This window comes from Panthera pardus, unplaced genomic scaffold (genome assembly GCF_024362965.1).
Source record: "Panthera pardus isolate Hobbes unplaced genomic scaffold, ASM2436296v1 HiC_scaffold_11, whole genome shotgun sequence".
In the NCBI taxonomy this organism is placed as follows: Eukaryota; Metazoa; Chordata; class Mammalia; order Carnivora; family Felidae; genus Panthera; species Panthera pardus.
Window position 1 is genome coordinate 19,223,557 of NW_026526666.1, and position 12,089 is coordinate 19,235,645.

The window sequence follows — 12,089 nt, forward strand, 5'->3', positions numbered from 1 at the left end:
CACAAAAACCATATAGTGTGTTATTACCAGCATTAAAAAAATGAAATATAACAGGATAAGGTAAAACAGATTAAAAATATCAAAGATCACCATCATCTATGCATTAAGGGTATTACTTTTTGAAACTCATCTTTCAGCTATTTTGCACATGCACATTTAGGGGGTAATAAGTGAAATGTATTTATTACTGTGGGTCACGGTCAAATAATTTGCAGCCACTGCAGTGTAGTGCCAAGTTAATAAGTGACTAAAATACCAGCAGAGATTTAGAACTTTGTATTGTGCATTTTTATTTCTTACATAGATTATGTCTGAAATACTATTTTACAAGTATTAAAAATAAAGCATATATAGAGTGTGTAAGTTGTAAATAAATAATGGCAATAATACTAAAAACATTAAAAAATTAGAACAATCCATAATCCTACCATATTAAAAACTGTTGCCACTTTTACTATTTCTGTCTAATAATTATCATGCCTATTTTAAACACATATTTCACAGATAAATTTACACTATGCATATTTATTTATATTTGTGTTTTATTACTTATTATATATCATTCATATTTAGAGTATTAGCAACATATTAATAGCCCTATAATATCCCAATATCTTATATAACAAAACTTATTTAGCTATGTTTTCTATGATTAAACATTTAGAATAATAGAGAATCTTAATAGTCTTAACTACTGTTACAATCAACACTTTATTACATGTAGCTTTTCCTGTTGATTTATTTTCTTAGAATTCATTCATTCATCATTAATTCAACATTTTCATGAACTCCTACTTTTGCCTGGTCCTCTGCTAATTGCTAGAGATAAAATATTGATAATTACTGCAAAGTAGCTTATAATTGTAAGTATATAAACAAGTGACATCATTGTGTTTTTAAGTATACAATTCAAATATGTGCAATATATGGTTGAGATATGAAACAGGAAATATGAACAGTTCTGCATGGAAGAACTAGTTAGGAAGACCAAGAGGAAATAAAATAATTTTTCCATAAAGACATAGGTGAAATTTGAGTGTAACCTGCCCTGTGAGTTTACTCAGTAACACAGAACCCTTCCTAAGGTAGTGACACTGCTATTGGATATCAAGGAAATGAATTTGAGAGAATAAAGGAAATGCAATACAGCAGGTTTTATGACCTGGTAGTTTTTTAGGACTAGAAGTGAAAGTAACAAGGTTAAAAATTCAGAAGAGATTTATAATCCTGGAAATGTATTGGAAGTTTTATTTTCAAAAGAGTTTTGTCAAATCGGTACCCAACTATAAAACCTCACCTGGATAGGATGTTCTAAAATAATTTGGGACAAGATTTTTTCAGAAAATCTTTGCCATGGCAGCCTTGTATACATGTGTATATGTTCATAAAAGATGGAGCAAATGATTAAGCATCCATAAATTCCCAGGTTAAATGATATATTCATTCTTGTAACTAAAATCAAATAGTATATTATAGAAAGCATGAATTCTATGTGTAAATGTACATATAAGATTTTATTATATGTAGTTAATACTTGCGTTTCAAGTATTTTGACACATGATAACTTCTAAATCTTAATTTCATGTTCTAATTTGACTTTATATCTAATTTTGGTTTTATATTAGAAATTGGCCAAAAGTTTCTTTTTAAATACATGAGTGACGTTTATTGTTTTTTTTATTATATTTTCTTAGGGTCTGCCAGGCCCACCTGGTGAAAAAGGTGAAAATGGGGATGTTGGTCCCATGGTAAGTTTATATCTTATAGGATATTATGGATATTGTGAATTTTCACATTACTAATATCTTTAAGGGTTAGTAATCTGAACAAAATAGTCCTAAAAGCCATGACTTTTCAGATTGATGCCTTCTCCTTTCCCTGCCCAATCTGTATCTGTGACCATTGAAGTTTCTTTCATCACATATCGCTTTCTTTTCTCTTTCTCACTTTGGACTAATGTTTTATAAACATACAGCATTCAGTGGTTGATATATTGTTGCATATATATTTTTTCTAAGTGTATGGATTATTGAGGTGTATATAAACTGCCAAACTTCAGTTATTTATTAGTCTTTAGCTCCAGACTTTGAAGTGGACCAGGTAAAGAATAGATAATAGTCACCCTTCATTTGGATAAGTAGCAAATGTTAACATAGTATTAAATATTTGTACTTTTAATTAAATTCTTAATTTAATAAGGAATCCTATTTGAATTAGAATGCTATGACAAAATAATTTGCATTTATCGATTCTGGCTTTCTGCTCTAAGTATAAATCTAAGAGTTAACTGAAATTTTGAAATACATATATTTGTTTATTAAGCATTACCTTGGATAAGGAAACAATTAACCCAAGGTCATTGAAATCTATAATGAAATGTAATGAATGTATTTTTAATTGTTCCTTCCTTTCAATAAACATTGCCCCCAGTTCTTAGTTCCATCAGAATACGTATTTTGATATTTTTATACTTTCATTTTAGATGTTATTTTCTTCAAAAAAGAAATAATTCTTTTCATCACAATGAACTTAAAAACAGTGAACATAATAAACATTGCTGACTCACATAACTGACTAATACTCTTTAAGCAGCATCAGATACATAGAAAACTCCTTTCTAGGTATGACTGCTGTGGTTCCCTGAATCATTAATACATTTCTCTCTGACATATTAGTAAAAGCTAATAGTAAGAAAGTTTCCAACAATGACATTAAAATAAACTGTGACCTTTAGAAATAACACTAATGCCCTGGTATTCACTACAGACTAATTTAATCACAACCTTGAGGGTAAGGGGTTCTGGTCATCAGTATTTTGTAAAAAGTAGTCCTGAGGTAATTTTAATGCACAGCCAGGGGAAAGTACATTTATCTTAGGAAGACTACTAAGTAGTTAATCTTATTTCACTTCTAACATATAGAACATGAGAGCTGACATAAAAAAAACAAAATATACAAATAAAAAATACTTTTGTAGAATTAATAAATTTTAAATCTACTCAAGTACCATTTCTATTCCAAATTTATGCTCCTTTTTAAATCTAGCATTCTAGCATATTCTAGTATAACATATTTCTGTTCCATTATGAATTCATTGTACCAGATAGTAGCAATAGCCTAATTTTCAAATTTTTAACCATATCGCTTGCCTGCAGTCTGAATTTCCCCATAGCTATGTGTAGAGAATCATCTGCTAACATGATATCGTATCCATCAAGAATGACTTATAACCCTGCTATGGTCCACTGATTATGATTTTGGAGCGTGAAACTTCTTGGTCACAAAATGAAAATATCAGAAATGCATTTGGGTTTGGCACTAATAAACCTTAATATTCATCTCTTACAGGGTCCACCTGGTCCTCCAGGCCCAAGAGGCCCTCAAGGTCCCAATGGAGCTGATGTAAGAACTGTGAAATATATGTTCATTATTTTGAACTTACATAATTGTCAGTATTATTTAATGGCGGATGGTATCTAAGACATAATGGAGATGATTGCACTATTGATAAATATTTAAGTGAACAAGAGCTCAAAAATAATCTACTCACTACATTTCATTTTACAGAAAAATAAACAGGCTTTGTAGGGAATTAGTTAAAACAAGTATAAAAGAAGTTCCAAGTTCACATTCATTATAAAATATGTTAGAGAATTATGTGCATAATATGTGCACCTCTTACCATGTAAAATGTTTTCTCTCAATTGTATAAAGACAGTCTCCCCCCGCTCTCTTGCTTGCTTCATAATTGAACCACTCTTCCAATATTACAGGATTTGAAATGCAATGCTATACTTATCTTATTGTTACCATTAAAAAATTTCTAGATTTTGAAAACTCTCTTCTGATTTCACCTTTTCACAATGAAAAAATCATTTATTCTTGTTTTTAGTTGCTCTTCTGTCATGCCTGGTTGCAATTCGGGCAGGCCAGAACTGGATAAAATAGACAAAGAGCAGATGTACTAAAAGAGCTTTTGGGTTTTATTCCCTTTAAGTAATATAAAGACTAAGAGATGATATAAAGGCTAAGAGATGGTTCAGATTGGTTTTTGCATGGATTGCATAATTCTTTTTTTTTTAAGTTTATTTATTTTGAGAGAGCGAGAGAGAGAGAGAGCACGAGCAGAGGAGGGGCAGAGAGAGGGAGAAGAGGATCCCAAGCAGGCTCTATGCTTTCACAAAGAGCCTGATGTGGGGCTCAATCTCACAAACCATGAGATCATGATCTGAGCTGAAATCAAGAGTCAGATGCTTAACTGAATGAGCCACACAAGCACCCCTGGATTACATAATTTTTAACCAGAGTCATACTTAGATGCACTCCCCAAATCTACAAGCTATCCTCTAAATCTGACCTATTCAATGGGAAAAAGATTGAAATTATGATCTGAGTATCAGCCAGTATGACTAGAGTTGGAAAGTCTTCTGTCACATATTCAAAATTCTGGTGAAATTAAAAACCCATATAATATAATTCAGTTATTTGCTATCTAGTAAATTTGGCAACTCAATAAAGAGCATCATTTTGTCCCATCATTTAAATGTCTTAGAATAATCTTGCATATCCTTCTCCCTCTTTGAGAACTACTAGATATGTATCTATGAATATGTTATTTTATTACAAGAATAAGGATAACTGTATTCCTTTTCCTCCACTGCAGGGACCACAAGGACCCCCAGGATCCATTGGTTCCGTTGGTGGTGTTGGAGAAAAGGTAAGAAATGTAGTGATAGACACTTTGAAACAGCAAGAATTAAGAACTTTGATGAAATTGGCTAATATTTTAAGTGCATCTAATAGTACTCTTTTTAAGTATTTTATACATAGTTATATGAATCACAGCCCATCCACTCTAGTAGTTAAATTATTCATATTAGTTAAATTATTCATATAAATATTAGTTAAATATGATTTTGAGATATCATGATTTTTATTTCCAGATATTGTGTTGAGCAATATACATAGATTATTTCCTTTAATCTACACAATCACCTCTGATGATGGTATTATTATTATCCACATTTTTCAGCTGAGACAGTTGAAGTTTAGAGAATTTCAATAATTGCATCAAGGTTTTGTCCTTAGAAACTAAGTCAGGATTTACTCCCATGTATGTCTGACTAGACTAAATGTCTCTAAGTAGCACTCATTCTTCAAAAAGAAGAGATTGGTTGATGTGACTGACTTAAACAGGAAAAAAGAATCCTTTGAATCACAAAAGAATTAATCATTCATTTTGTCATGTTTGGAGTTATATTTTCATTACTAATAATATGACCTGCCTTTGGCACTTTTCAAAATACTTGACATGTGCCATAACATCTGGGCTCAGAATAACTTCGTTTTCTCCTGAAAATCATTTCACTTAAAACAACTTTCTTTTTATAAAAATGTCAAATGATTCTCTGATTTCTTATTTATGCACCCATGCTCATTTCTTAATACAATTTTTAAGAAAATTGACATTGGTATTTGCTTTATTTAAAAATATAAATTATTTGCCAGTTTTGAGGGATGAAAATTGCATTTCATACCATAAAATATTATATGGTGAAAAAATGTATTTCCTGAATTTTATAGTTATTAAGTGATATCAGAAGTATAGACATATCCTAAAAATGATTCTGTTGTTTGGTCTTAAAGATTTTTTGACTTAAATTACTTTATGTTAATTAAAAGATTTACCCCTCAGAAAAAATGCAATAAGATCAGAATGTGGTATTTTGATGTTTATATTTACTGAACACTCACATTCTACCATTTTGATTATAATTAATCCTGTATTATCAACTATTCAAATACTTTCTTCATTACGAAATTAGAAGCATTTTAAAATTATCTAATTCTTACTGCATAAACAGTGTAGTTTTTTTACTGACCATTTATGTTTTTAAATTTAATGTTTTGTGCTGAAAAAGTGTGAGTTGAGGTAAAATTTAAAGCACATTTTTCATTGAGTGCAGTTGTCATGGGAAGAATTAGCAGCAAAGGCAAGAGGCCTCTGAGGGTAAAACTGTCTGAGACAGATGAAGACAGACTCACACCTTTCCCCTTTCTTCCCTTGGCTTTAATGTTTACTTATTTTTTGAGAGAGAGAGAGAGACAGACAGAGCATGAGCAGGGGAGGGTCAGAGAGAGAGGGAGACACAGAATCTGAAGCAGAGTCCAGGCTCTGAGCTGTCAGCACAGAGCCCCATGCGGGGTTCAAACCCACGAACTGGGAGATCATGACGTGAGCTGAAGTCTGGCTCTCAACTGACTGAGCCACTCAGGTGCCCCTCTTCCCTTGGCTTTAATGTTGACTAGATAGTTGTAGCAAGTACTTTCTCGTTTTAGTTTTGTCCACATAGAAAATTCTGAAATAATTCTAAATAAATTAATTCTAAATTTAATAGCCTTTTCAGTTTATCTTACTGGTTTCCTCAAACTTGTGGGTACAGTAGGAACAGGTTTAAATACTTCAGTGACTTCTATGATTTTATCTCATGTTACTTTTGGTGACAAACATGGATGCCAAAAGTTTGGAGTTTGGCCAAGCTGTTTGTTTAAAAACTATCTGGTAACACTTGTCTATCTTGGAGTCTTAAGAGAATGATACAGTGAACCAAGATAGTGCTTTAACCTCTTATAATTAAAATGTACCTGATCTAACGTTGTTACACTAAAAAAGAGTTTTAATTTTTTTTCTATTAAAATTGTTTTTCTGTGGCATGATAGAAATAAAATTCTAATTATAATTTTTCTTCAGAATCTAGGGTAATATAGTTTACTATAGATTACAGATTTCCGATATCAGCTTTGATTCTGGCTGTATGCCTCCCCATTTCTATTTTGGAAAATTTATTCCCAATCACTAATTCAATAAAAAAAGAGAGAAAAGAAAACTAATATCCTGAGTCATGCTCCAATTTGCTTAAATATGTTTAATGTGTTTTCCATGTAATGTAATATTTGCTATAGATGGATTTGCACTTCAATGATCTCCTCAAAACAAGGAAATACTACCTAACAAAGATATTACCTTAATATTTAATGTGTACTTTGTGACTAGATTACAATTTGTTGTTCCTTCTGAAGGGAATTTTAACCTGAATAAGTGTTACAAAGGGGTAAAATGTTACATAAGTAATAATAAATTTATAATCTAGAACCTCCTTCATATGCATTGTTCTTCACAGGATATATATCATTGTATATCAGTTATTATTCTTCAGAATAAATATGGTGTAGCTTTGTTGATGCCAGAAATGCAGATTCAATTTATATAATATGGTTTGTTGCAATATTTTATTTTGCTACCTGTAATTTTGTCCCATCGCCTTTCAAAAGATTTAATATGGTACATTTTAGATAATATTAATTTTATCTTAAGTAATGGCTATTTATATTATGCATACTGGCTCTAATATACACAAAGGTGGTTTTCAAATGTATTTTGGGCAAATGAATATTAATGCATTATTCTCAAAGTGAAGAGACTTTGTAGTAAAAACTTGTCTTTAAATTTTGATCATTATTTTAAATCCATCTCTTTACCACCTATCATTTCCCTCAGTAAAATGGAAACAATCCTTACAGAATCTACTTTTGTTTAACTTTACACTGGACAAAGATTAAAGCGGAACAACAAAATATACGGAGTGTGACATAAAAAATGTAGTTATTTCCCCTCTTGTTCCAACTTTTGTGATATCACCATGCATAAGAAGATGTTTTGTACCCTGTCAATAGATGACTTGCATTTTCCCCCAGCTTTACTGAGGTATAAATAACAAATAAGAATTGTACATATTCATAGTGTAAAATTTGGTGTTTTGATATATGTGTACATTGTGAAATAATCCCCACACGCCAAGCTAATTAATATATTCATTACCTCACATAATTACCTTTTTTGAATGTGGCATGAGAACACTTAAGTGTATTCTCTTAACAAATGTCAAGCATACAATACAGTGTTGTTAATTATATTCACAATTCTGTGTATTAGATCTCCAGAACCCATTCATCTTGTGTATCTGAAAGTCTGTAACCTATGACCAACGTTTCCCCATCCCCCCCCCCCCACACCACAGCCTCTGGTGATGAGCATTCTACTCTCTGCTTGTATGAGTTTGGCTATTTTAAATTCCAGGTATAAGTGAGATCATGCAGTATATTGTGTATATTTAAAATTTAAAGCATTTAATATGGAATTTTACAGTTGATTTGAATGACAAACTGCTTAAGTTTTATTTCAGAGCTATGAATCATGGGTCATAAAACTATTACTTATATATCATTCCATCCACCCGAGATAGATTATTTCACAATGTACACGTATATCAAAACACCAAATTGTACACTATGAATATATACAATTCTTATTTGTTATTTATATCTAAGTAAAGCTGGGGGAAAATATAGGTCATCTATTGACCAAATACAAACATCTTCTTATGCATGGTGATATCACCAAAGTTGGAACTACAGGGGAAATAACTACATATTTTTAGTCACACTTTTTATATTTTGCTTATATTCGTTGCTTTTTAAATAATGTAAACATAATATTTTTCTTGTAAGGTTTATCTAAAATAATAGGTATTTGCTACTCCTCTTGAGAGATAAAATAACTTACACACACTAGTATTACTAATAAATTCCTAGAAAATACTTGATATTTCCATCATGATGCAAATAATTCAAGAAATTAAAATATGTGCATATTCTCAAAGAATAAGGAATTATGTACACCAAACAGTCTTTCCCCTGGAGTTATGTTTATATTTAATATAATGCATTTCAAACCAAAATTAGGAGCAATGGGTTTATACCAGTATTACTGGAAAGAGCAGAGTTGAAAGTTAAAGGAAATTCAGACCTCACATTTTTTTAAATTTAAAACTATTTCCACTTCAAAATTTCTAGTTCCACTGATTTTGTGTAGGAATACAGCATTATTATAAAACATCATGTAAAAATAACATAGAAACATTATTTCACTTAGAAGAGTAATTGGATACAATAATTTTCTAGGTGTAGAAAATTAGTAATAGACTTCTATAACTAAAACATGCTAGTCTAGGAGGTTTATTTATTAGTCTGCTAAGCTAGGAAATAGCCATCCATACTTTTTTAAATGTTTGTTTACTTATTTTTGAGAAAAAGAGAGCAAGCAGGGGAGGAGCAGAGAGAGAGAGAGAGAGAGAATCCCAAGCAAGCTCTGTGTCGTCAGCACAGAGCCTGATGTGGTACTCAGTCCCATGACTGTGAGATCATAACCTGGGCCAAAATCAAGAGGAAGATGCTCAACGGACTGAGCCACCCAGGCACCTCTAGCCATCTATATTTATACAAGGAGATCATAAAAGTGAACAAATTTATAATATTTATATCCTCAAGAGGAGTTTTAATTAGTATCTAAGTATCTTTGTGTATCTTATAAGTACAGTACTTTTCTATGATCTCAGATCTCTATTAAATATATTTTATAGAATATAGAATCAGTATACTACCAACTGATTTGCTTTTTTGTTATTGTAAAGATAAAGCAAATTAACATAGTAAAAATGAAAGTTATTTAATCAATAAACTAAATTATAATATGAATATTGATGCAGCACAAAAGCACAATATAAAATTGGTTAGGAAACATGCAGATGTCTGTTTTGTGTGGTTTGGTGGTAACTTGGGTTAATGCTCTATTAACTACTTGCTGAGACACCCACTTCTGTCTCCTTACTTGAGAAATAAAAATACTGAGGTCAGTAATAAGAAAAGTTCCTTCTTAAAGTCTTTTACTGACTTTTAAACAATATACTGAATTAAGGTCTAGTCTAAAATGTCGTGGCCATCATTGAAAGCAGTTTTACAAGCATAAAAATATCATTTCTGTGTTTTGAAGTTCGTTTCCTCTCTTCTTTATAGGGTGAGCCTGGAGAAGCAGGGAACCCAGGTCCCCCTGGGGAAGCAGGCACAGGCGTAAGTGCTGGCCTATTGTCAACATGGGATGGTAACAGTTTGGGAATTCCTTTTCGAGTATTTTATTTTATTTTATTTTATTTTTTAAATGCTTATTTATTTTTGAGGGAGAGAGAGAGTGGGGAGGGGCAGAGAGAGGGGGACAGAATTTCTGAAGCAGGCTCTCTGAGAGCCCAATGCAGATCTTGAACCCACGAACCGAAAGATCATGACCTGAGCCGAAGTCAGACACTTAACTGACTGAGTCACCCAGGCATCCCTCTTTTAGAGTATTTTAAACATGTGACTTAACTCCTACCTGTAACTCAGTTATTTACTTTTCTTTTCCAACCCATTACAAACAATCACAAATGCAGAGCCTTTTTGTTTAATAATCTTGCATACCCGGCGCATATTTTGATTTACATAGAAATTGAAAGAAAATGACATTTGCATAAGTTAGAACATTAAAACTATAAGCTGTTTATACAATTTGCGGGAGGGGGCTGTCCACGAAGGACACAAACCCTGCTACATCAAACCCACATTTATGAATTGTAGTAGGATTGTATTAATTCTCATTTAGATTGGTTTAAACCTGGAGTGAATTTGACCCCTAGGAAACATTTTGGCAATGTCTGGAGACCTTTTGGTTCACACTAGGAGGAATGTCACACTTGATGTCACACGCCGGCATCAAATTAGTAGAGACCTGGGATGCTGTTAAACATTTTGCAGTGCACAGGACAGCCCCCCAGCAGCAGAATTATCTGACCCAATGGGCTGAGACTAAGAAATCCTGATTTAAAGCTTATAAGGTAATCATTCTTTTTCTTACGTTGTTGTAGGGCCCCAAAGGAGAAAGAGGAGAGAAAGGAGAAGCTGGTGCACCTGGTGCTGCTGGACCTCCTGGTGCTAAGGGACCACCAGGTGACGATGGCCCTAAGGGTAACCCGGTAAGTGAGCTTGGTCCCTTTCAGATAGAGCCTATGTCAAAGCCACTTAGGAGTTTTTCATAGAAAGATTAGAAATCATGAAACTCTGGCCCATAGCTGGTGAAGCTGACTTTTCCTTATTTCATACATGCATAAGCATTCTCGATTAATTTCATTTTTTGAACATTTTCTAGTGGAAGAAGGGAAATCCTCTCATACGGTTTTACCATGACTTAGCTCTTAAACATCAGAATATTGTGACTTTATGAAAAATATTTTTATTTATCTTCTTTCTCTTAAAAACATCCCTCTAGGGTCCTGTTGGTTTTCCCGGAGATCCTGGTCCTCCTGGAGAACCTGGCCCTGCAGTAAGTATCATGGGAAAATAAAGGAATTATTTTGACGGGGAGGTTACCCGTGTCTTGGTTATTAATAATTAAATTCTTGATTACTTAGTTGGACCCCCCAAAAATAGAAAGGAAAAGAAAATGTAAACTGCAGCTATAAAATCCATATAGTTGAAGACATTTAGACCTCTGTTGCATGATTATTTTCTTCATTTGGGTTAGTTTTCCAGACTTTGCTGCATTGTATGAACTGATTATCTGAGTAGCAACATTACTCTTATTTCAAAGTTGCAGCATCTTTGCTTTTATTTCTGTCTCTCCTCTGGTGCAAATACTGTCTCAAACTGCCGTATTTGTTCATGGTGAACAGATCCACTGGCCTTCTACACTAATTACATCCTCTTCTTTTCTTGTATTAACAACACACTGTATTTTAAACTTGATGTGGTAGCAGTTTCACAAATCTTTGTGGAAAGAGTGAGAGATACCACAATCCTTAAAATACAATCGAAAGAATTTAGTAATACTTCTATTTGTCCCTTTAGTAATCATTTATCTCAGGGACTCAGGATATCATACCCTTTTGTTTTTAATAAAATCAAATTCATAGTGAGAAATATCTGTGTTCACTTTCTATTGCCCATTATAGGGTCAAGATGGTGTTGGTGGTGACAAGGGTGAAGACGGAGATCCTGGTCAACCGGTAATTAAGCACACTGTTTTTATTTACTCTTTACACAGTCCCAAGACATTTTAAAGAAGTAATCAAACTTTCAAAAGCATAGCTATGTGGGTACACATTTTTCTGAAAGAAGTGTCAGTTATCATTGAATTTCAGTTCAAACTTATGTGGAGTTTCTTA

General features: G+C 32.6%; 1 protein-coding gene across 10 annotated transcripts in view; it reads left to right on the forward strand.

The window, feature by feature from the left end:
* Window positions 1-12,089, forward strand: part of COL11A1 (collagen type XI alpha 1 chain) — a 218,684-nt gene that overhangs the window by 175,819 nt on the left and 30,776 nt on the right. For all 10 annotated transcript variants that reach the window (XM_053891773.1, XM_053891770.1, XM_053891789.1 and 7 more), the window contains 7 exons: window positions 1,695-1,748; window positions 3,349-3,402; window positions 4,664-4,717; window positions 9,913-9,966; window positions 10,794-10,901; window positions 11,195-11,248; window positions 11,877-11,930. In XM_053891773.1, coding sequence (XP_053747748.1) covers window positions 1,695-1,748; window positions 3,349-3,402; window positions 4,664-4,717; window positions 9,913-9,966; window positions 10,794-10,901; window positions 11,195-11,248; window positions 11,877-11,930 — 432 coding nt within the window. The remainder of the gene's footprint in view (window positions 1-1,694; window positions 1,749-3,348; window positions 3,403-4,663; window positions 4,718-9,912; window positions 9,967-10,793; window positions 10,902-11,194; window positions 11,249-11,876; window positions 11,931-12,089) is intronic.